General features: G+C 52.7%; 1 protein-coding gene and 1 pseudogene across 2 annotated transcripts in view; one reads left to right on the top strand and one right to left on the bottom strand.

Moving 5' to 3' along the window:
- Positions 1 to 1442: 1442 nt before the first annotated feature.
- Positions 1443 to 24466, top strand: part of CAPN2 (calpain 2) — a 54425-nt gene continuing 31401 nt past the window's right edge. Inside the window, exons 1-2 of the mRNA XM_082614250.1 lie at positions 1443 to 1814; positions 6400 to 6469. Coding sequence (XP_082470376.1) covers positions 1578 to 1814; positions 6400 to 6469 — 307 coding nt within the window. The 5' untranslated portion in view covers positions 1443 to 1577. The remainder of the gene's footprint in view (positions 1815 to 6399; positions 6470 to 24466) is intronic.
- On the bottom strand, positions 10228 to 11178 carry LOC309800871 (poly(A) polymerase alpha-like; annotated as a pseudogene). The gene has a single exon. The product of its transcript is annotated as a poly(A) polymerase alpha-like (transcript).

The following is a 24466-nucleotide window of genomic DNA, read 5'->3' as shown; positions in this document are numbered from 1 at the left end:
CTGGGCCAGGTGGAGACAATGGGACACAGAGAGGAATCTGGTCTCTAGGCCCTGCAGTTTTCCCCACCACACTAAGCACATATTCTTTGCACATATCTCTGGTGATAGCTCTCTTCTGGAAACAGGCCCTTTATCTAAATTCTTTAGGCAATTACCGGGAAGGTCAAAGCTTCTTCCTGAGTCTTTTGGGCCTTCACTGTTTTCAGCTCAAAATAATCTGCATGCCAGAGAGATATTTTGGGGTGGCAAATGTTGCTCCCCTACGTAGGAAATAATTTTTTAGTTTAAGTATGCCCCCGTGCAATATTTGGGATATACGTATACTAAAAATCGTTAGTGTTTACCTGAAAATCAAATCTAACTGGGTGTGTTACCAAACGCAAGTTCATGTGCCTGACACACAGTGAGCCCAAACAAACCGAAACATCAGAGTTTGGAGCAGAGAAAGGTTTATTGCAGGGCTATGCGAGAAGGCTGTCTCATGCTTAAAATGCCCCGAACTTCTCCAAGAAGTTCAGCAAAGCACTTTTAAAGGCAAGATGAGGGAGGGGCGTGGTTAGTTGTTGCCAACTTCTTGGTGTTGGAATCCTTCCTTCTTGTAGCTGTTCATGTTGGTCAGGTAAAGATGTCCCTGTAAACCTCCAATGAAACAAAAGTTATTCTCTGTTCTGCAACTTTTTATCTCTATATGAATGTACTCTTAAAGGTCAGAGCCCTGAGAATAGGCTATCCTGTACATTTCAGGCTGTAGATAACATTCTTTTACAAAAGGTTCAGAGCCAGCCTGACTAAACACAGGCAACAAAACAGATCTAATATGGAGTCAGATTTGTTCTTCCCTATTACAGGTGGATGTATTTTTATTTGCCAAATCTGGCCACTCTATCTGTGATCAGATAGCTAACCAGTAGCAGTGTGTAGCATCATGATTGTAACACGCCTCTGGTGACTTAGAATCCCTGTTCTGCCTCTAATTAGTTGTGCGACATTGGATGATGTCATTGAACCTCTCTGATGCTCAGTTTTCCCATCTGTCAAATGGGGACTATAGCGGAGGGACAACCTTCTCATAGAGCTAATTTAGTCTCCTGGAGCTCTCTCCCCGATCTTCTGACTCACAGGGTGTGTCCTGGAGAGTCAGGACAGCCCCAACCTCGGGTTTCGCCCAGCCTTCCTCCCCAACAAGTGGGAAGTCGTCTGTCGGGGTTGGGTTTGAGTCCCCACTTTTCCACCAGGACGCCCAGGTGCGCGGCGCGGGCCGGCCCGGCCATCCCAGGCGCCGGCCGCAGGTGGCAGCACCGGCCCCGTGGGCCGCCGCCGCCGTCCTACCGCCGGCGCTGTGCAGGCCGCCGGCAGGCAGGGTCTAGGGCCGGGCGCCGAGCAGGCGGGGAGCGGCCAGGCCACGCCCCGACGCTCGGAGGGCGTTGCCCTGCCGCGTGAATCATCGCCCGCGGCGGCCGCTCCCAGTCCCGCTGCCGCGCGCCGAGCCCTGGACACGGTTTTGCGGAGCGACGCGCCGAGCAGCCACTGAGACCCTCGCTCACTTGCTGGGCGGCAGCGCGGGCACCGGGCCGACCATGGCGGGCATCGCGGTCAAGCTGGCGAAGGACCGGGAGGCGGCCGAGGGGCTGGGCTCGCACGAGAGGGCCGTCAAGTACCTCAACCAGGACTACGCGGCGCTGCGGGACGAGTGCCTGGAGGCCGGGGCGCTCTTCCACGACCCGTCCTTCCCCGCCCACCCGGCTTCCCTGGGCTTCAAGGAGTTGGGGCCCTACTCCAGCAAGACCCGGGGCATCGAGTGGAAGCGGCCCACGGTAGGCAGCGGGCCCGCGGCGGGATGCGGGGCGGGCGGGGCGCGGAGACCGGAGGCGCGGCGACCGGGCCTCGCGGCAGCCGAGAACCAGGCCCGGCGCGCGGGGAGCCAGGGGAGCGCGCAGAGCCGAGCCCCGCAGCCGGGAGCCCCGTCCCCGCGCTGCCCAGCCGGGGACTCTGCAGGCGCGGGGTCGGGGGAAGCTCCGCGGTCGCCCGTGTCCCGTCTGCCACCCACGGCGCCCTCAGGACGGGCCGAAGTGCACGCTGCCCGTAAATCCCACTAGCAGGCCCTCCAGCAAAAACTCACAAAAACTCGGTTGATATAGGGGGACCTGGAGAAAACTTGTTGGACTCCGGTGGGGAGACAGTCTGCGGAGAAGGGAGGCGGGGTGCCGGGGGGGATGTGTGGTGTGAGTGGGACACTATCTAACCGGGAAAAGTCGCTCTCTAACTCCGTTACCTGCTTCAGGAAGGGAGAAAGTCCACACCTGGCCTGGTCCTTTGTGACTAAGGATTGTCTCATGCAGCGACGGTTAGATTTATCCAGTCGGAGTTTCCTGTTTATTTTTCCAAATGGCGGCCGACCTCCCCGTAACATTTACCCTGGTGATTCTCAAAAGGATAGGGGAGATGCAGCCAGGAGCCAGTTCCTGCACCTTACTCACCCTCCCAGAATCCTCACCCCGGCATCTCAGGGACCCCTCGGTGTTTCCTTATCCCGCCCCGCTGGGTCTCTGTCCTGCTTGCCCTGGCAGGCTTTGGAACAGTTTCCTTCCTGATCAATTTGTCCATCCTGTTTCCCCTGGACCCCCTCCTGGCCCCATGTCCTTTGGGACACCTCACCGATCTTGCCCCACCAAACCTCAAGGAGGCTTCCTGGGACATACAGCCTCCAGACTCCTGTTAGGGAAATAAACATTCCTGCCCTGCTCCCACTTCTCTGAGCCCCTCACCCCCACCCGCTAGTCACCTTCTGTTACTCCAAACCCAGCCCGTAGGCAGCAAGTTCAGTAGGAAGTGTCCTTGGCCTGGAGCACTTGAGTTCATTTCTTGCTAACCTGCGTGAGCCGTTTAACCACCCTGCCTCCGTTTTTTCGTCTAAAAGAAGAGGTGATGCCTACATAGTTTCCTCTCCCCACTGCTCACCAGGCCCAGCACCTTTTAGTTTCTCAAGGGCACCCATCTCTTTCCTGCCTCACCTGCCAGGGATGCTCCTTCCTGGTTTTCTGGAGTCTGGCTCACTTACTCTTTGGGACTTAGTTAGATGTCACCTCCCCAAAGAGATCTTTCCTGACCATTCTTAGCAGCCCCCTTCTCACCTTGTTATTCTTTATCACTGAACCCTGCTAATTTCCTTCATAGCATTTTCACAACTTATAAATACACTTACGTATATTTGTTTGTCCTTCCTAGTGAACTGCAGGGGGCATGTGTGTATTGTGCACCAATCTATCCCCAGTGCATTCAGAGTATGCATTCATTCGTTCATTCATTCATTTAACAAAACTTACCGAGTGCCTGTTATATGTCAGGCAGTGTCTTAAATGCTTGGGATACATCTGTGAACAAAGACTGACTATTTGTGGAATGAGTGAATGAGTGAATGCAGGACTGTAATTAGCCTCGAACAGAATTACAGCTGTAAAAGTGATAAATGAGAATGTATTCGCCTTACATTTGTATGGCACTTTACAGTTTACAAAGTGAATTTACATACTTCTTTGCTTATTCTTACATTCCCTCAATAAGCGTATCTTGAACGCCTACTGTATGCCAGGCACAGTGCATATGGTTTCTGCCTCTGAAGGCTTTAGGGGCTAGTGAGGGGACACAGACAGGGCACCCAACAGTTGGAAATGCCTGTAGGACTTCCACATGGGGAAATAGAGATCCGAGGCCATTTTAGGGCCCCAGATTAGGGCGGGACAGGGTGTGCACTGCACAACCAAAGGGGAGGGTAACTGTTATTGTCCCATTCAGCAGTTGAAGGAATTGAGGCTGGGGAAGGTTAGTTATTCGCTCATACAGGTGTCTCGGGTGGAGCCAGGACTGTGTCCAGCCTATGGGTGTCGAGAGCCGCCCTCTCTGCCTTCTCCAACACCGCTGTGGTTCGGATCAGGCAAGGCAAACAGACATGTGTCCACTGTATCTAGACGGAAGCAAGTCATTGGTAACTGTAACAGAGCAATTGCAATGGCATAGAATTGCAATGGGGTAGAAGCCGGATGGCTGTAGACCCCAAAGTAAGGAACCGGAAATGAAGAGTGTGCCCAGCTAATTCCAGAAGGGTGCCTGTGAAAGGAGAGGAGGAAAAGTGTCAGGGAGAGTGGGACCTGGGGCTCGACAGGCTGGTTTTCAGGTGAGAGCAATTGGAATGTGTTATATGTCAGGTCCCAGAGAGAAAAGCAGTGGGGAGACGGTGAAACGAGCCACAAGGAAGTGAGAGCAGGGTTGCAGGTGGGAGGCAGGGGAGCAGGCCAGCCCTGGAGCGGGGGCTGCTCCTCCTCAGAGGGCGCTTCCCGGCACTGGCCACAGAGGGCAGGGGGCTGGGAAGGAGGCCGAAGAGCACATGGCTGCAGTCCCTGTGGCTGACGCAGAGGCACAGCGAGGAAAAAGCCGGCACCACCCGAGGGTGCCACCAGTCAGGTGGGAGCGAGGGCAGGTGTGTGAGTCCCCACCTTACCCTGAAACATCTAAGGCCTCTGAGTGGTTTATGATTTGTTTACTCTCAGCTGGCTGAACTCAGCCTCAAACCTGCATCTCCTGCCTCATGTTCAGTGATTATGATCAACTCCTCCAGTAATAATTAACAGTAGGTGACTTTTATAGAGCGCTTCCCAAGGCACGTGTACACAGTCATCTCATTTAACCCTCAGAACAACCTGATGTGGTAGGTACACTTGTCAGCGCCATCCCCATTATACAGATGAGGAAACTGAGGCTTAAAGAGGTGAAGTAACTTGCCGGGGTCATAGAACCCATATAAGAAGTGACAGCGCCAGAATTCAAACCCAGGTTGTCTGACTCCAAGGCCCAAGCCCTCAACCCCTTTCCTGGGACTGTTAAGTTCCATATTTAATTCCGTGCCCTTCATGTTGTGTACAAGTTTCAATTTCCTGAAGCATCTCTAAGGACCACTCTAAACTTTGCCTTCTTTGGAGAGGGTGCCAAAGGTGTGAGGAAGTTTCTCAAACGTAATGGAAAAATCCTTCTGGGGTAAGTGCCTGGCACACTCAGGATTATCAGTATGATTTTTGGGCTCCCAGCACCAAACCCAGTCTCTTCCATCAGCAGGATAAGTGTTTGGCTGGCAGGCCTTGGGCAAAGCTGGCTTCATTGGCCTCAGCAGAAAAGCATTCTCACTGTCCCTGTCATTGCCCCAAACAGCCCAACCTGAACAGGGAAGGGACAATGCAGAGGCATGAAAGGAGTGTGTTCTGCTGGGGATTCCAAAAGAGCCTCTGCAGCCTAAGCTGGGATGGCCAGGGACTAGATCCAGGCCTCACCCAAGAAAAGCTTCTGCTTGACAGGGAGGGGGGTGGGGGGATGGTACAGGGGGCTGGGCACTATGGGGTGGAGCTCTTACGAGCCAAGGGGTCCAGGCTGAGGGAAGCCCGGATTTATGCCCTGACTTCCTCTGTGGTTTGGGGGTGGGGCTCTTCAGAATCAGGAAGCATACTCAGAGAGGGCTGCAGAAGGGCCAACATTGTTCAAGGTTAGGTTCCAGCAGGCAACTTGTGGGACAGCCCTTGGAGACTTGTTAGTAATCCATTAGGGACAGGGCAGGAGGGAAAGGATATATGGTTTACACTGGTGAGTTCAAATCCCAGCGCCATCTACTGCTTACGAGCAGTGTATCTTGGGACATGTGGCTTTATCTCTTAGCCTGTTTCCCCACCTGTGAAATGGTGTTGGTGTCCATCTGTGTTCCCGAAAGGGCTGCCTGAGATAAAGTACCACACACAGTATTGACACACAGCAGGCTCACGGTATGTGGACCCCCAAGTATCATGGCCTATGGACGAATCCAGAAGGCTAGATACCTTCCCCTGCCCTCAAGAAGCGTGTGAGTGTTAGGAAGACAGACTGGCACCCAGCACCCCCACACAGCACACAGCTAGCTGCTAAATTGCAGAGTACACATACTCTGGGATTCAGGATCAAAAGGATGGGTGAGGGCTGGACTGTGAAGGAGGGCTTCGTGGAGCTGGTGGCAGTGGGTCTTGAGATACGGTAAGATGTGGAAAAGGAGAGAAGAGGGTGGGAGAGGGAGGAATTCCATGCAGGAACAGAGGAGAGGGACCGGCATAGCGGGCAGGGCAGGTCCAGAGTGTGGACCATCTCAAGGCCCCCAGAGGAGGCTGGACTTGGCGCTGCCCTGGCCTGAGGAAGTAGCGTGATGAAGTGGGCTGTAGGCAGCGTGGAGCGTTGGGGTCCCGTGGCAGTCTAACTGTAACTGCATAGCTTTCCCTAGAGGGGAGGGGAAGGGACGGAGGGAGTCCGATGCACCTTCTGGGAACCGAGGTGTCCTGACTACAGAAGCCCATGCCAGGTGGGTTGACAGCACTTTGTGGGTCTCGTTTCCAGGAGATCTGCGATGACCCCCAATTCATTACTGGAGGAGCCACTCGAACAGACATCTGCCAAGGAGCCCTGGGTAAGTGGGGGCGTCTCCGACAGGCTACAGGGGCTTGTCTGAAAGGCTGTGGGTAGAAGGGGTGAGGGGCGATCTGTGGCTCCGCTCCCTTGCCAAAGAGGTTGGCAATGTCCAGTTCGAGAAGCTTCCTGGGATGTCTTGTCCCCTGAGGACCCCGTGCTGCGGCAGACAAATACACAGATGTGTGGTGAGGCCTCCTGGGTCCCCTGCACTGGGCTAGTTGTTGAAGTGACAAGGACACTCCCACTAGAAGACGGAGGAGCTTCTGGATCTCAGCCACCCTTGGTGCCTGTATGTCCCGGGGCCAGTGTTTCTAGTGGCCCACGGAACAGTCAGGCTCTGGGCTGAGGGCCAGGTGGGAGGACTAGCCCAGGCCCGGTTGCAGCCCTGAGATATCAGTTCTCTGGGGTTCAGGGATGAGATGGTGACTCAGCGTGTGGAGGAAGAGGAAACCCTAACACTCGCTGCTGGGAGGAAGTTAACGTACCAGGGCATTCTCAGTGTTTGCAGGACGAGCTCACCATGGTATCACAACAGTGAACGCGGTGCTTATTGTCACAGAGGCAATTGAAATGTTCATTTAAGTAAGTTTAACTGGAGTAGCTGAATCGTGAGGGTCTGAAACTTTGCTCTCTGTAGCTGAGCTCTGATTTTCTGGACATAGTGCCTGCTGAGATTGGAACCTGCTCCAGCTTTGGCATGAAAGCCCCCAAGTTTTCTTTTTTTTTTTCTTTAATTTATTTTATTGAAGTAAAGTTGATTTACAGTGTTGTGTTAATTTCTACTGTACAGCAAAGTGATTCAGTTATATATGTATTCTTTTTCATATTCTTTTCCATTATGGTTTATCATAAGATATTGAATATAGTCCCCTGTGCTATACAGTAGGACCTTGTTGTTTATTGCTATACAGGACCCGAGGGTTCTGCAAAGAAGTCTTAACGATGGGGCCTGGGACCACCATTTAAGATTCTCATAGAATCCACGCTCATTTTTTTTACTCATAATAGATATGGGCCTATGATCCCTGGAGCAGATTATTTGCTGCGAATAACCAAAAACTTGTTTCGAGCCATCAGCTCCAACTTGCTTTCCAGACTAGTCTATCGGTAACAAAATTAATCATCTTGAATTGTACCTTCTTTCCTGGCCCACCCAGCAGAGGTTCTGTCCTGGGAGTGACTAGTTTGAGGTCATCCAACAGCTGAAGTGAGGGCCTGGAATGCAAATGCAGACAGTCTGTGTGTTTAACCCCTGAGCTAGGCTCCCCAGAAGGGGCATGGAAAGTTTTCAGTCTCTGAGGGATGTCAGGGCATTTGTGTGAATCGTTAGGACAGGCACACTGGGAGCCCCTTGGCGACCCCTTGAAATGGGTCTCCGAGAGCATGACCCAGGGCTGGGCGTGCAAACACCGCTCTCTGAGCTCAGCCTCTGTGTGCAAATTCCTGAGATGCCAGAGCACATTCTTACCCACAGAAAACATACCTCCCATTTCCCACCTTCTCTCCCCCACAAAAGAGAGATGCCCAGGGGGCCTCGGGCACCTAGGTGGGTGCTCCAGGAAAATCCACTGGTTAGAGAAAATGGAAGTTAACAGGGCTAGAAGCTGATGGAGACTTTGACCAACCATGGGGGCTTTAGGAAATCTGGAAACAAAAATGACAACTGTCATACCTGGGCTAAATTCCACACCTAGACTAAACATCTACTTTAAAGTTTAATGACATCTTAAGGGCCAAATTGCAAGATTTAAGTCCTGGTTAAATACTGTCAGGCCATTTGGAGAGGAGAGTCGCAAAGCTTACACTCCTGGGGCAAAAATCCCCATGGCATGCACCAAATCAAATAGAAACAAGGTTAAGTGTAAGTCCTTTAAAACATTTCTCAGTCATCAGGTCTGTAATTTCTAAGGTTTGTTTTTACACCACATTGGCCATTTTGTTCTCTTGGCCTTTTATTTTGGAGGATCTGGGTTTGATTACGATCTGTGAAATGTGGTGGACTGAACTCTCACTCTGATTCTGGCATCCGGACACAGGGTGACTGTGCATGGGGTGGTGACTGTCACCAGGTCTCAGCAGGTTCAGAAGCACCAGAAACGGGGGGGCTGCGGCAGTTGACACCTGGCCACACAACCAGAGATGCGAGTCAAGGCTCAGCTCTTAGTTGGCAGACCGTGGGCGCGTCATCACTTGGAACCTCAGTCTCTTCTGAAAATGGGAGGGAGGGGGAGAGTCAACGGGGTGACCTCAGAGATCCCCTACGATGGGGCAGTCAGCTATTCTAGAGTCTTTCCTCATGCCTGACACTGAGTGTACATCTTGTGCTAGAGAATCAAAGCACCGAAGGCAGATCCCTTATCTCAGAGCAGGAATGATAACAGCCCCTATCACTGTATAACAGTTTGCAACTCGTGGAGCATTTTCATTGCATTGTCTCATGTAATCATCCAAGTAAATATTTTCATCCCAGCTCTGCAGATAAGAAAACTGAGGCAGGGGGTGGGGAGCCCATGCAAGGCCACAAAGCTAAAAATTGCCAAAGGAAAGAACCCTGATCTGATTTTAAAGCTTTCCACACTCTTCTCACTCCCATCACAAGTGGCCATGAGGCTATGTTGAGGGGTTTTGGAGGTAAAATTCTCAAAGCAAAATTTATTTTCCTACATGTACTTTCTACCCTGAGACTCCCTCAGTTCACCAGTGAACCTGGGCAGGGCCCATCCTGGGACCTGTACATTTCTCAGCCTCCTGCCTCACTTCACAGGGCTGCCCAGCAATGGTTAATCCACCAGCTCCCACCCACTTTCCCAGAGGGTCAGCTGGAAGCCTCACCAAAGTCATTCCAACCATGTTTGCAGAACTGCTCTGACGTGAGCCATCTGCTTTGCAGACCTTGGTTGTGCTCAGCATTGAGTCAGTGAAGAAAAATCTGCCCATCTGGAGGAAGGGCTGGAGACCCAGGCTGAGCCTCGGCCAGGCTGAGCCTCGGCCAGGCTGGCCCTACAGCTAAATATGGCTCTGGAGTTGCTGCTCTCAGCCTCTTCTTACAAGTGATGGCCATGGAGTGGCCCCAGGAGCCCAGGAGATCCCAGACCTGAGCTCCTCCTATCTTTGGTTTTCACTGGGCCACTGCTAGGCTTTAACCACTGCCCCTCATAGCCCCCCATGGGCCCCACAGCCTTCAAAACTCTCAGAGGAAGGTAGCTGCCCTGGCCACTTGCCCCCATAGGTCCTCGGATTCCTGGGGGAAGGCTCAAGGCTGCCAACGCTGTCAGAGCTGTTGAAACCGCACAGCCCCGTGTCTTTGTAACCTGGCCGCTCAGGTGGATCACCCTGCCTCTACCCCTAAAAGTCACGTGGGCCCCCAGGCGCTGGGAGATGTTTGGCTACAGGGTGCCCCTCCCCACAGCCAGGCTCAGCAGAGAGTGGGGAAGGGCAGGGCCAGTGGGAAAAGCGTGCAGGAAGGAGGTTTCCAGTTCCTGCTTCCTTCCCTGCTTACTAGCCTGGGTGACTTTGGGCAGGTTACCCAAGCTCTCTGAGCCTCAGTTTCCTCTTCTATAAAATGGGAATAATGATAATACTCCTTTCCCAGGGCTGTGATGAAAAATGCGATTAATATAGGCAAACACACTGGCAAATTGTAGAATCCTGAACAAATTCAACCTCTCCCTATTTTCCCATTTTTAAATACTGTAAATAACTTTTTCAATGATTCTTAAATTATAATTTTTTTCAGTGTCTACAATCCATTTTACTTTAATATAATCTAAACACATACCATTTAGAAAATACCAAGAAAAATTTATGTACAAGAGATGATGCTATTGCATTCGGATAAAGCTGGCAAGTTCTTGCTACTAACGTAGCCCAGGAAACACCACGGAGGAAACCTAATATATTGGAATAGATGTGGTGGTGTTTGGCCCACAGTTTGATAGCTCTCAGGGTTAACCTGAAGTTGTCAATGTTTGGTACTAGACGTAAAATTTCCTCAGTTACCCTGCAACCATTAAGACTTCTTACACATCTTATATTTAAATTTTTAAGCAGACTGTCATCTCTTCAGCCCAAGTCTCCTGGAATAGTCTGCAGTGCTAATCCTGCAAACAAAATATCAGTCTCTATCTATCCCATCAAAACACAGTTTGATAACTGGTACAAATGCTTCTTCAACAGCTCTTAAATCTTTTACTTCTTCCTGTAAATTCCACTTATCATAGAATGAGGTGAAAAAATCACTTTGATCAACATGTCTTGGTGCAATACACAGCGCATCAATATCGGCACCTTTTGTATGTAGTCCTAATCTCTAAGATCCAAATGTAAACCTTTTTCCACCACCATTTTCAATTACAGATCGTGGAAGATTCTCGCTTTCACTGATTTCTCATATCCACTCTTTTACCAGGTTATTTAATTTTCCCCAAATTAAAAGCCTGCGCTGCAGTTCCTCTTCCTCTTCAAAAACGCCAAAGGGCTTCAGAGTCTCAATTAGTTTCTGTGTAAGTAGGCAGTCAGTCTCCTTGGGGGCTGCTAAGCTGATGGGGGAGGTAATGCCATAGTGCTTCTGTGGCCGCTGTGTTTGCTGTGATCCCTGCGTTGTAACTGGAAACCGCATGGTCTCCTGCGCGGGCCCTGCCCAGTCACCCGCCTCCCCCGCTGCCGCCCTGGGCATGACCCACTGAGACGGGGGTGAGGGGTGCCTGCCTCAGCCCTGGGTCCAACCCCCTTAAATTATAATTTTTAAAAGCCATTTTAATAGGTGCCTTTTAAACATTTTAACAGACTTTGTTAGAACAGTTTTAGGTTTATAGTACAGAGAATTCCATACACGCCAGCCCAGTTTCCCTACTGGTAACTTCTTACATTATTAAGTGTGGGACATTCGCTACAGTTAGTGAACCAGTATTGATACGTTATCATTAACTAAAGTCCATACTTCAGCTTTCTTTAGTTTTTACTTAAGGTCCTTTTTCTGCCCCAGGATCCCATCCAGGACACCACATTACATTTAGTTGTCATGTCTCCTAAGGCTCTTCTTGGCTGTGACAGTTTCTCAGCCTGTTTTGGATGTCCTTGTCACTTTTCAGGAGTACTGGTCCGGGATTTTGTAGGATGCCCCTCTATTGGAATTTGTAGGTGCCTTTTTAAAAAAGAGTGCTTATAGTTAAAAAAAAAAAAAAAGTACTAGAAAATAGGTGTTGGCTGGTTTGGTGGGGAAAATAAATATATTTTTTCCTCTTTCTTAAAACAGTGGCTTCACTGCCAGCCCCAGCACTGCCCTCACCGTCCCCGACCCCAGTGGCTTCTCCCAGCTCCTGGGGCAGATGTGTGCCTCCATGAGTCCTCCTGTCCTCTCCCTGGCAGCTATTCTGGTTATAAATGCTTTTTCACAGCTTTTCTCCCCTGTGGCTGCCGCCTGTGCTCCCAGCTTCCTTTCCTGCTGCACCTGAGACAGGCCCATAAACAGGCCAGGGATGAATCTCCCGGCGGCCCCGTCCTGCCCTGGCTGCCCCAGCCTTGGCAGTCACACAGCGGGGTTCCTGCCTCATCCGAGGCCTAAAGCTGGGCACATCTCTCCTTGGCTGTCCCTGACCTCCTCTCCCCAGGGAGGAGAGTCAGTGGGAATCCTCCCCAAAGAATCCCCGCCCCCATTGTCATGTACATGTTCCTCTGAAGTCAGAGGAAACTTCCAAAGAGTTTACACGGTTCCTTTGCTCCCCGTGGGCCTGTGGATCAGAGTGTGACTTTTTGTTTGTTCGGGTGCTCCCTGAGCCAGGAGCCAGGCCACATCCCTGTGTGGACTCTGCTCTGTTTCTGAGTTGAGGGGATTGGATCCTAGTTCTGTAAGGTCTCACTACTTCTGACATTCTGTGACTTCCACTGGCAGTCCCTGCTCTCCACTGCACCCTGCCGGCACCAGGCTGCAGATCACGTTTGTTGAGCAATGACATCTCCACCCCAGGATCTGAGACCCTTGCTCAGATCATCCCCCACAGGATCAGCCACAGAGAGGCCCCCATACAGGGGATTTCAGAAATGAAGGGCCATGTGTTCTGTGAGGTCTAGTGAGGTCCTGGGCAGCAACAGTGGGGCGAGGAAGCCCCAGGAGGAGGGGAGTCTGCTCTGGCTGGGCCAGCGTTGGGTGGCCTGTGTGCAGTGGGGCAGACTCTAGACCAGCACTGTCCACCAGCACTTTCAGCAGTGATGCGAATGTCCTACACTGTCAGTATGGTGGCTGCACGCCCCATGTGGAGCATTTGAAGTGCGACTAATGCAACCAAGGAACTGAATTTTTAATTTTCTTCAGTTTGAACATGAAAAGCCACATGTGCGTTATGGCCACTGCAGCGCTGGGATCCGGCCTCCCATCCTTGACTTTCCGGGGTGGGATGGTCTCCACACAGAGCCAAGCAAGGCACGTACATCAGTAAACATCTGTAAATGGCAGGGTCCAGAGTGAGGACTTGGGTGTCCATCAGTTAGAGGTTGGCCTCTTGGTTCTACCGCTTCCTGGCTCTATCACATGGGTAAATCACCGTCCTTGTTAAGCCTCAGTTTTCTCATCCATAAAATGGGGATGATAGTAGTATCTACCTCAGAGGCCTATGAGGATGAAATTAAATAAGGCATGGAAAGCTCAGAGTGCCAGAGGCTGACACTTAGTAAGGGTTTAATAACTGCAAATTGCAAGTTCCCTTTGGGGAGAGTGTGGCTTGAGGGGAGTATGGAAATGAGGCTGGGGAGGGGAGGTGGAACATGGCCTGCTGTGTCTTGAACAACCAATGGGGTCCGTCTCTAGCACTTGGCATTCGGAGGTGACCAAGGCGTTGGTGTTTGGAGAAAAGTTCAAGAAACTCGGTGAAGTCTCCTGCTCCAACTTTCAGGGCTCGTGCAATGGCCGTTGCTCCCTGACATTTCCCAAAAGGCCAGGAGGCTCCTCACTGCCACCACGCTTGGGCCCTCTCCTCTCCCAGCACTCGCTTTGCCTGTAGCGCGCCTGCTATTTTCAGTCTCAAGCCTCTACTTACCCACCTGTGAAATGGGAACAAGGTGACATGTCTGTCCTTTCCTTTTCCCGTGAGGCGGAGAACCTTAAGGCTGTATGACTGATGGTTCCTCTCTCTCTGGGGATGAGGACCAGAGTGAGAAAACCTCTAACGTTCATTCTCATTGCAACCCCCGATGTGATCTCTCCCCTGTGTTTTGCCACCCCAGCTGCAGTGAGACCTTACCTTTAGTTCAACACTGTGAAGGCCCCCAGGAAACCAGGAAAGTAGATCCTCACCCTCTGGCTCCTCCGGGAGGTGAGGAAGGAATTCTGAGGAGTAGGAATCTAAGATGGGGTTGGCTCCACCTCCTCGCCTGCCGGGGCCTCTGGGCACGGAGGGGTTGGGGAGGAAGGCGAGGATGTGGATGTGGATGTGGATGGCAGGAAGACACGGGGCTACGGAGAGCTGGCTGGTAGCTCTGCTATCTGGTAGTGACCGCAGCGTCCACGGCCGCAGGGAGCTGGGGGGCAGAGTCGACACCCACAACCGGGAGGCTGCGTCCTCCCAGTCCAGGGCAGCCGAGGGCGGCACGGGGCAGGGCCTCCCTTCCGAGAGTCTGGTTCGTCCGTGCAGGTTCGGTGTGCGACAGTGTGACCCTGAGGCCTCGGCATCCTCGTCCCCGTCCATCCTCCCTTCTCCCTTTCAGGGCCGCCTCGTCAGGAGCAGCAGGCGAAGGGAGGGAGAGGGCACGCCTGTGGTTTGGATCATTTGTTCTTGCTGCAGCTCTGCTTGCAGCTCACGGAAGGAGGCTGAAGCCCCGTGTTTACCAGGGTTGGGACGTGAGCAGAACGGAGCACCTCCACCTCCCCCCCGACAGTGCCGGTATAATGAGACGTGATTGTGTGTAGGGGGTCATTCCGCTTTGGGGGTACCCTTCTCGGGGCTGCTCCAGACAGTGAAGCAGTCACGGAAGGGATGGCCCCGTGGGACTCATCGGCTACCATGGCACAGGGCCGGGCACTGGCAGGGTGTGCACTTCCTCTGGGGAACACCAGCAGCCCCGGGGTTGTGGGAGCGCCTATTGGCTCCCAAGGACTTCCTTCCAAAGCTGAGGCGCCCCAGGCTGCCTAGGCCAGGAGAGAGTTATTCTGTCAGCAGGGTCTCAGGTCTGCTGGAGACTGTTAAATACCAGTGTCTTGGGAAGGGTCAAATTTAGCCAGAAGCAGCCTCGATATCTTGGTCCCTTTCTCATTTATCTAGCTGTCACCATGGAAAGCAAAGGCACAAAGCCCTGCAGGGATGAAACACAAGACAAGCAGGACTTGAGAGGGAGAAGGGTTTCCCGACCTCGGCCCTGCTGGTGGTTGCGGCCGGCTCATTCTCCATCATGGGGGTGTCCTGAGCGCTGTGGCATGCATGGCAGCGTTCCCAGCCTCTGCCCGTTAGATGCGCTGGCAGCCCTCCCCAAGCATGACAACCAAAGATGTCTCCACACAGAGCCAAAAATCCCTTGGGGGTAAGGGGAGCAAAAAACGTTCCTGGCGGGGAAACAGTGGTAGATCCGGGGAGAGAAGGAGGCTATGGACGCAGTAAGTACCACGGGGCAGGCGGAGGGTAGTCACTGGGCATCCAGGGTGCGATGCCTGTGCTGGCAGCTGGTGAAGACCAACCCCACACACGTCCAGAATCATCTCCCCTAAGCCAGCCACAGTTAGGAGTAAGCGTCGTCCTGGGGAAGGAGGAAACATGGAGCTGCAGTCAGGGCGGCATGGCTGGGACGTTTGACCCCTTGGAGAGGCGCTCCAGCTCTCCCCGGGGAGCTGCTGCAGCAAAGGAGGAGACCGGCCCTCTCTGCGGCTCGGGACGCTCCCCTTGGCGGGCCGTCTGTCTCATCAGCTTCCCGGAGCAGGCACGTGCGGTGCATCTCAGGTCCTGGGGTGCCCCGGGGACCGCAGAGTGACTGGGTGTCTGGGCACGGCATCCTGGCACTGGCATCTCTCCGTGTTGACGCCTCTCTTGCTGGCACGTCCCCCCCCACCCAGGGGCAGACTCTGTCAGCTTGCAGGTACCTCTTACTGCCCCTGGCCAGGTATAGATTTCAGGAAGGTCCCGGTCTCCTTGCACCTGTATCTACTGCGTGGCGATCTGCCCCACCATCAAAGGCTTGAAACAACAGCAATCATTTTCTCGTTCTCTCCTGTGGTTCTGAAGGATAGATAACTGGGCTTAGCGGGGGGACTCTCTCAGGGTCCCTCGTGGGGTTGCAGTCAGATGGAGACGGGCTCAGGTCACCCGAAGGCCCCCCACTCATGTGTTTGGCGCCTGGGCTGGAGGCTCGTCAGCTGAATCTCTGGGGTCTTCCTGCATCCTGTGTGGTCTCTTCCATGGAGGCTTTAAGGGAGCTCCACTTCTTACGCAGAAGTCACAGAGCATCACTTCTGCCATATCTATTCACTGAGACAGACAGAGGGCCGCCAGGTTCAAGGGGAGGGATGCAGATTCCACCCCCTGGTGGGGAAGGTTCTAGAAGAACATGTGAAACCGGAAATATCGTGGCTGCCATTTGGGGAAGATGCCACGGTTCCTCCCCTTTGAATAATGGCCTTGTCCTTCACCGGTGGTGACCCAAGGCTGCTCGGACGCTAGCCCATCGTGGTTGGGGCAGGTGTGTCCTCTGTTCTCTGGGACTTCCCAGTACGCAGGGCGGAGGGGCACTCAGCGGGCTGGGCTGGTGCTGCCAGCTTCAGGACTCCCTTCACCTGCCGAGCTTTCCTGAGACACCCAGCCGGGCCCCGAGGCCCTTTCTGCTTCCATTCGGCCAGCTTTATTGGGTGCCTGTGACCGGAAGAGCAGTGGGCTGGGACTTTAGGCAGAAGGAGAGAAACAACAACCACCAGAAACACCGCGGTCCTTTCTCTGCACCAGACTCTTCTTGTCTCCAGCTCCTTCTCCCACATCCACCTGGTCCTCTCTGTTCTGGGTCCTTAATCCCTCGTCACGCCTCTCCAAGCCTCTCCACCTACCAAGGCCCCATTACTCCAGGTGGGCCTTAGTTCTCACCTGGATTCCTGCTCTGGGTGCCTGCCTGTCACCGGCCCATTCTGACGTTACTGCCAGAGGCCCTGTCATCAGGGAAGTGACGGCCAGTGGGGGAAACGGTTAAATGGACAAATTAAATATCAGTTCTGATCATGCTGTAGTCGGGGTCAGCTGGGATGCGGTGTGAGGACACAGGAGGGGAACGGCAAGGGATGGGACAGTCCCCAAGGACGACTAAGGAGAGAGAGGTGGAGGGAGGGTGTGGGACCGAGGAAGCAGAGCCACGTGTGTGCTTCCCCAGCAGGAAGAAGCCCATTCTGGGAAGTGCAAGTGCCATTTTCTCGTGCCTGGAGGGTCTGTGCACAAGAAGAAAGGGTGAAAGGGAGCCTTCCTTTAAGTTCCCTCGGGGTCAGTTCAGACTCTGCGGAAGTGTAACCCATCTCCAGACTCTGCCCCCCCAGACCCCCGGCGTCCTCGCGCCCCCTCTGCCCTGCTCCCCGCCCTCCTGGACGGTGCCACGCCGCCCCCCATACCGTCCGGTGCCTGCACTTGACTACCTCTCTCCCTGCAGGCGCTTCCCCCCCACCTCCACCCTGCCCTCAGGACCAGTCCAAGCTCCCCTCTTGGAACCCCATGCCCGTACAGCCCGTGTGCCCTGTTTGGACTGGAGTCCTCGTGCTCAGCCCCGTCTTCTCCGATGGTGTTTCCACGTTGTTCCCCGCGCCGGCTGGTGAGCCCGAGCGTGAGAAGCATCCTTCTCTAGACCCGGCTCAGGAGGGACGTCTGAGACCGGGTGGGAGGCAGAAGAAGCGCGTACGCCAGTCAGGTGCTCAGAGGCTCTCGGGGTGGCTGGTGTGCCCAAGGAGCCACGGGAAGCAGCAGCGAGGGGTGCTGAGGGCGGGCTGGGGATGTAGAGCTCTGCAGGGCTGGCCCTGGGCTTCATGTCCTGTCCGCTCTTTCTCCTCCGAGATGAAGAGCTTCCTCAGCCTGTGTTGCTTCCTGGAGCACGCGCTCCACGCTGACAGGGCCCCTGCCCTCACGGAGCTTCCGTCCTCCCGGGACGGTCAGCAGGCACCACGCCCTAGAGTGATGGAGCTGCAGCGGGACAGGTGGCCCGGGAGCCAGCATCTCCTGGGTCCTCTGATCCGCCCCCCGGTGGGTGGAGGAGACAGTGAGGGTGGGAGGGAAGGGAGCAGGATGCACACGACAAACATCACGCTCCCCTCTTGGGAAAGCTTCCAGCAGCCACCAGTGTAATCCTCCTCGTCATTCCAGCCCCATTCCACCCCTCCCCACTACAGTGGGCCCCAGGCGTCCTCGGCCTGTGCTCAGCCTGTGCTCCTGAGGGACTGGACGCAGAGGCCCGGGGAGCACAGCCCTGGAAATTCACCGACGTGGCTCTGCATGACTTTATCTTTTTAGAAGAGGGCTCCGGAGCTTAAAGGAGCTGTTCATGAGGTCTGCCCGTGGGTGCTGTGCGCTCAGAGGGTGGGCATCTGGGCATGCCGAGCGTGTGCAGTGGAGGGAAGCCTGTGTGTACATGGCCACGGTCACAGCGAGGCTGCAGGGGAGCCGGACAAGGGCAGCCCGGCTGGGGACAGTTAAACCTTTATCCAGGTAGCCTGGGTGCCCGAGTCCAGGAGGGTGCGGCAGCTGTGCTTAAGGAACGAGCCAAGATCCTACTCAAGCCTCCTTTTCCCAAGCAAATTAGAAGGGCAGGGGGAGGTCTGAACTACGAGGGGATTCCCTGAGGTCCCTTGAGAAAAGTGGCTTAAGTGATCTCAGCAGGTGCCCACGGGTGGGCCAGAGAGAACGACACTAAATAGTCATTGAACAAGTGAATAAATTCAGAATTAATGCATGAATACTCTTCCGCCGTAGGCACAAAAACAGTAAAATTGTGTGCGAATACCCACAGGAAAGCCATGCGGGGAGAGAAAGTGAGCATCAAACTGCAGAGACGGGGGAGGCAGTTTGGTTGTTAAAGGAAGCTCTTGCCTTGTCTTCCTTGAGGGGTCAGAGCAGAGTCTGCGAAGCCATCCTCAGCCCAGGGGGCGGGTATCGGGCCCCTGGTCCTGCGCTGGGGTGGGGGTGGGCATAGGGGGCAATGGCCACAGTCCCAGGTGAGGCGCGGGCAGGGGTGAAGGTGAGGGGCTCCACCACTGCAGGGGCCATTCTTGGGTTTTGAGTAAATGCGTTCGTGTCTACGTGCTCATCAGTGCGCCTCCTTTACCTTTATTTACCGTCCCCCCTACCCCCTGCTTGCTTCAGAAGATTCGGCCGGGGCTCAGGATGCTGAGACAGGCCCCAGATGCACGCAGCAGGTCACGGTCCTCCCCCGTGTCACTCCCTCCTCCTACCCGCACCCGCATCCTGAGCTGTCACCCTTTCCGAAACAGGGCTTAACTCGAGACTTCACCTCTTCTGGGCCTCAGTTTTCTCCCTTGTAAACTTAGAAGATAAACAGAGCAAACCCTCAGAGACAGTGTTCTAAATGCTTGACTCTTTTTCTCCCATTTAACTCTCAACTCTGTGAGGCCATTTCCTATCATGAAACGCATTGTATATATGAGGAAATGGGCACAAAGGGAGTAGTTTGCCCTGAGTCAGAGCCGGAATTTGAACTCCATGTTCTAGCTCTGTTGTTTCTTAATTTTGGGGGTGTGAGTGGGAGGGAAACCTGACTCCTCCCTAGAAAATGCATATATCTGCATACATGCAAACTGTGCACACAGTGTTTTCGGGTTCCAGGTCTCTGAAGCCCATCCAGGACCCCCGGTTTCCCTTTTTCATCTGATCCTAACAACCCTCTGAGGATATGTGTGTAGTATCCCCCTTCCACAGCTGAGAGAACATGGGCTCAGAGCAATTAAGAAATGTGTTCAAGATCACACAGTCTTAAGTGGCAGTATCAGGATTCAAGTCCAGGTCAGTCCTCCTAGCTCCGTCCAGGGGATCTTTCCTTTCTGGTTTGGGGATCCCCTGGAGGCCCCGCGGGGCTGTGGGTGCCTGTGGAGCCCCTGCCCTGTGCCTGGGATCCGGGAAGGCCAGCCAAGGCGCTCCTCCCCCTCCAACCTCCGTGGTGGGTCAGCACATCAGCCCAGCCGCAGCCTTCCTTGGGACCCACCAGCGCCCAGGCTGACGGCACCCAGGCTCTCATCCAGCGGGCCAGTGCTCCCGGTGGGCAGGCACCCTGCAGCGGGCTTGTGCACCTCCCTCTAGCTCAGGGCTGGCGGCGAGAACCCCAGGACAGCGTGGAGTGGACTTGTAGAGCGGGTTGTGCAGGAAGGGTGATCCCTAGGGCCTGGGCTGGAGGGACAAACCCGGCCAAAGGGCACGGGCAGGGCAGCCGAGAGCCAGCGTCTGAGGAACCCCGAGAGAGTGGAGTTGGTGCAGGGGCCTCCTGGTGCCAGGAGGAAGGTGAGAGAACGGAGTGCGAAGCAAGATGAGGAGCCAGTGAGGGCAGTTCTTTAAGGGAACGGGCAGGAACACAGCCTCCAGCGAGACACGCCTTTGATAGGGATCCAGAGGTCCCCACTGGGGAGGGCAGGGAACCTCGCGCCCACCTAAGTCCAAGTTCAAGGGGCAGGTCTGGCGTGAGGTCCTGGACCGCCCCCGCCCCGGCCTTGGCTGGTTCCCTTTCTCTCGTGCTTTTTAGTTGCTCCACCCCTACCCCGGCTCCAGACTCCCAGAACCCTGCCTCTCCCTTTTCCCCCACTAACCTGCTCTCGGTCATTTTCACGTTAGGGCATGTAATGCACGTGTCCCCTTCCCTCGGTACTTGCGTTCAAGGTCCCACCTCAGTGCAGGGTGAGGACTGTAGTGTCCCGGGAGTCTCGTCTGCACGTGGTGCGGATGTGCAGAGGAAGGGGGCAGCGGGCTCCTGTAGGGAGGGGCACCCAGGTGGGCTTCTAGGATAGGCAGCAGGGCAGAAGGTCCCCAAGCCTCCCTCCCCAGCCTCACAGGCCTGTACTGGCCGAGTGTCTCCCAGGACAGAAGGGAGGGGCAGGGTATCGGGGGAGCCCGGATATGGGAGCGGTCAGCCTGTCGAGCCTGCTGGCAGGCCTTCAGGGTGGTTCAGGAACCTCTGGGCAGGGCCCTGTGTGCTTCCTCAGTGATGGACGGGGCCAGCAGCCACCTGCTGAAAGGAAATGTCGCAGAGAGCCAGGGTGGTCAAGGACCTCTAGTGACCCAGCTCTGATACTTGTTCCTGCTTGTGTGCAGGGCTCTGGACAGACCGAGGCAGGTATCAGGCTCCCAGAAAGAGAAAGTCAGATGACAGGTGGTGAGTCAGAGGTATTAATAAGTATTTAGATGTGCTGCACCTCATTCCTCAGAAATTTTTTTGGCCTCAACTCACCGCCCCCCCAAGAAAAGGCATACAATGAAACCATATATTATAAAGAAAAATAATCAATCCTATAGACAGGACTTCCCTGGTAGCGCAGTGGTTAAGAATCTGCCTGCCAATGCAGGGGACACGGGTTTGAGCCCTGGTCCGGGAAGATCCCACATGCCGCGGAGCAGCTAAGCCCGTGCGCCACAACTACTGAGCCTGCGCTCTAGAGCCTGCAAGCCACAACTACTGAAGCCTGCATGCCACAACTACTGAGCCTGTGCTCTAGAGCCTATGCACCACAACTACTGAGCCTGCACTCTAGAGCCCGCCAGCCACAACTACTGAACCTGTGTGCCACAACTACTGAGCCTGCGCTCTAGAGCCCGTGAGCCACAACTACTGAAGCCCACGCGCCTAGAGCCCATGCTCCACAACAAGAGAAGCCACCGCAATGAGAAGCCTGCGCACCGCAATGAGGAGTAGCCCCCGCCCGCCGCAACTAGAGAAAGACCGTGCGCAGCAACGAAGACTCAAAGCAGCCAAAATTAAATTAAATTAAATTAATAAAGTATAGACAATCCAGAAAGAAGAGGCTGTCAAAACCTGGAGAGAGGGAAAAGCACATGGGTGCTGTCAGAAGGACCTCAGCCACTAGAGGTGGGCCCTGCAGCTAGTGTTGATGCTGATAGCCGCTCACTGGGCCCCCAGGGAAGATCTGGTTCTGAGCAGCCCAGCTCCTGGGGAACCTGCCAGGGTGAGCCAGCAGCTCCTGTGCCCTCACGAGGTAAGCCAGCATCTCCAGTGAGCTCCATGGTCCCTGCCTGTGTGAGATGTCAACAGCAAGGGTTCCAGGGTCAAATAAATTTGGGTAACATTCATATTATACCCCACTCCCCTTATCCTTGGGAAGGTCACAGTGCGTAATTATTGAAAGGCTCTGAGATGTCTCCACACTTGACCTGGTTAGCTTTGCATTTCCCAAACTTACTTGACCACAGAACCCATTTCTCAAGGAGCATCTGTTAACCCCAAGGAACTAGTTTCTACACAACACACTTTAGGGGACACAGGAATAAGTGACTTGATTGGTTGTTTGTTCTTACTGACTAGAGACCAATTATTATGGATAATTTTCATTTAGAAGACCTGATATTAAGCTACTTTTTTTCTTTTACTGCAAATACTGACATAACCAATTATCTATTGAAGGCAATAAACTATAATTTCTGGTAATAAAACTATAATTTAAGCACATAGAAGGACACATGTTCTATATAATAAATCATCCAAAAATAACTTCAGATTGTGAAGATATGAATTACAAAAAGGGAGCCAATACTATGTTCGCCCATTTTTTCTTTTTTCTGTTTCCCCCTTTTTGTTGTCGCTGTTCTGTACCTTGCTTTGTTTCACTTGACACATCTTGGCGATTATTCCGTATCAACAGAAACCATCTTCGTTTCTTTTTAGGGCTGCACAGAATATTGTCGTAGAGGGAACATAGTTTGTCTTACCTGCTCTCTATGGATGAACATTTACCTTTGGTCTTTTTTTGTGGCAACCAGTACTGCAATAAATAACCTTACACATACATTATTTTCACACGGGAGTATGTCTGTAGGAAGATTACTACCTGTGGAATTGCTGGAGCATATTGACGATATCCTCAAATTGCCTTTGTCGGGATTGAGTGTGTACATTCCCCCACAGGCTCTCCAAATGATCATGCTTTTGACCTTTGCAATCCGAAAGGTGAAAAATGGTATCTTAGTATAGTTTTACTTTATGTTTCTTTTATGATGAGTGAGGATAAATATGCCTTTTACTATGTGTAAGAAACATTAATTTTTCCTTTTTCCATTAACTCTTTATATCTTTGCCCATTTTTCTATTGAGCTTTCATTTTTTTCCTTTTAAATACTAGGAAGATTTATATATCACTTGTGGTCCCGGATCTGAATAACAGATATTTTTCCCTATTAATTTTTAGTTTGACCTTGCTTATTGTGATTTTTTTTTTACCATGCAAATTTTTTTTACTTTAATGTAAAGTTTATCATTTAAAATTTTTATGGCTCCTAGGTTACAATTTGATAGCCTATCACCACTTTAAGATTATAATAGAATTCTCCCATTGTCTCTTCTAGGATATATAGATTTATAAATATATTTATAATGTGAACATATTAAAATATAACATATCATATAAACACATAAACAATAAATATGTAAATAATACAAATGGCTAGATTTATATTTATATATAACATATAAATAATATTAAGTACATTGTTAAGATATATAATATTATGTTTATGTAAATATTATTCCATTTAGAATTTATCCCCATGACAAGATGAGCTATAACTTGTATTTTTTCTAGATGGCTACTCAGTTGTTCCAGTTCCAGTTGTGAATAATTTATCTTTACTACATTCCTATGTCCTAAGTCCTATTTCTGGACTTTCTGTTTTGTGCCATTTATGTACCTCTCTATACTCTGGCACAAGCTCTGTACTGTTTTAAATATTTTCGCTCTATATGTGTTTTAATAGCTAATAGAGCTAGACTCCGCTCCCTTTAGATTTTTTTCCGGCTAGGCTTTATGTTTACTTTTTCCTTGTAAATTTTAGGATCAGCTAAGTTCCAATTTTTAAAAAATCCTCTTGCTCTTTTTATTGGGATTGCATTAAATTTACAGACTGACTTAAGAGGAAGTGCCAATTTTATGATGAATCTTTCTAGCCGAGAATGCAGGCCACCTTTTTTTTTTTTTTTTTTTTTGCGGTACGCGGGCCTCCCACTGTTGTGGCCTCTCCCGTTGCGGAGCACGGGCTCCGGATGCGCAGGCTCAGCGGCCATGGCTCACGGGCCCAGCCGCTCCGCGGCATGTGGGATCTTCCCAGACCTGGGCACGAACCCGTGTCCCCTGCATCGGCAGGCGGACTCTCAACCACTGTGCCACCAGGGAAGCCTGAGCCACCTTTTAAATGGAGTAAATGATTGTCTACGCCTCTCCAGGCAGGATGGCGTCCTGGATGGATGACTAACTAACTCCAGGATGGAGTCAGCTCTAAGGGTGAACAGCCGGTGGAGGACAGACCACACTAGTCAGAGAAGTCTTGAACACTGTTGGACATAAACGGCGTGGCTGGAAGCCTCTGTAATCAAATGAGGAAGCATAACCATCCCTCCCAGAAGAGAGCCCTGATGTGAGTCGGAGGCAGTTGTCAGGATTCCAGAACAGGGTCGTGTACAGATGCCACCTTGAAGGAACAGTGCCTGCAGGCAAGGGACATAGCTCGAGCCAAGCTCACAAAGAAGGAGCCAGGGAAGAAATACACTAATCTCACTTTCCTCCCTCCTTCTGGTCTTTAGGGCTCCCCGCTGGCCAAACCCTCCCAGCACCCAGAGGCCCCAGGAGCCCACAGTTTCATCCACCGAGGTCAGCTCTGGGGCAGAGGGCAGGATGGAAAAGGGTGTAGGCTGGATGTGGGGAGGCAACCAGAAGGTACCCATCCTCACCTCCAGCTCACACAGTCCGGCACTGAGGCCCCCAAGACAGTTGTTTCTGCTCTGAGATAAATGGAGTAAATAAAGACCAGGAGGTTATCACCTCCTTCTG

Source organism: Mesoplodon mirus (assembly GCF_964341445.2).
Source record: "Mesoplodon mirus genome assembly, chromosome: 3".
Taxonomy (NCBI): Eukaryota; Metazoa; Chordata; class Mammalia; order Artiodactyla; family Ziphiidae; genus Mesoplodon; species Mesoplodon mirus.
The sequence above is the reverse complement of the archived record's forward strand: the minus strand, read 5'-3'. Positions and strand labels throughout refer to the sequence as shown.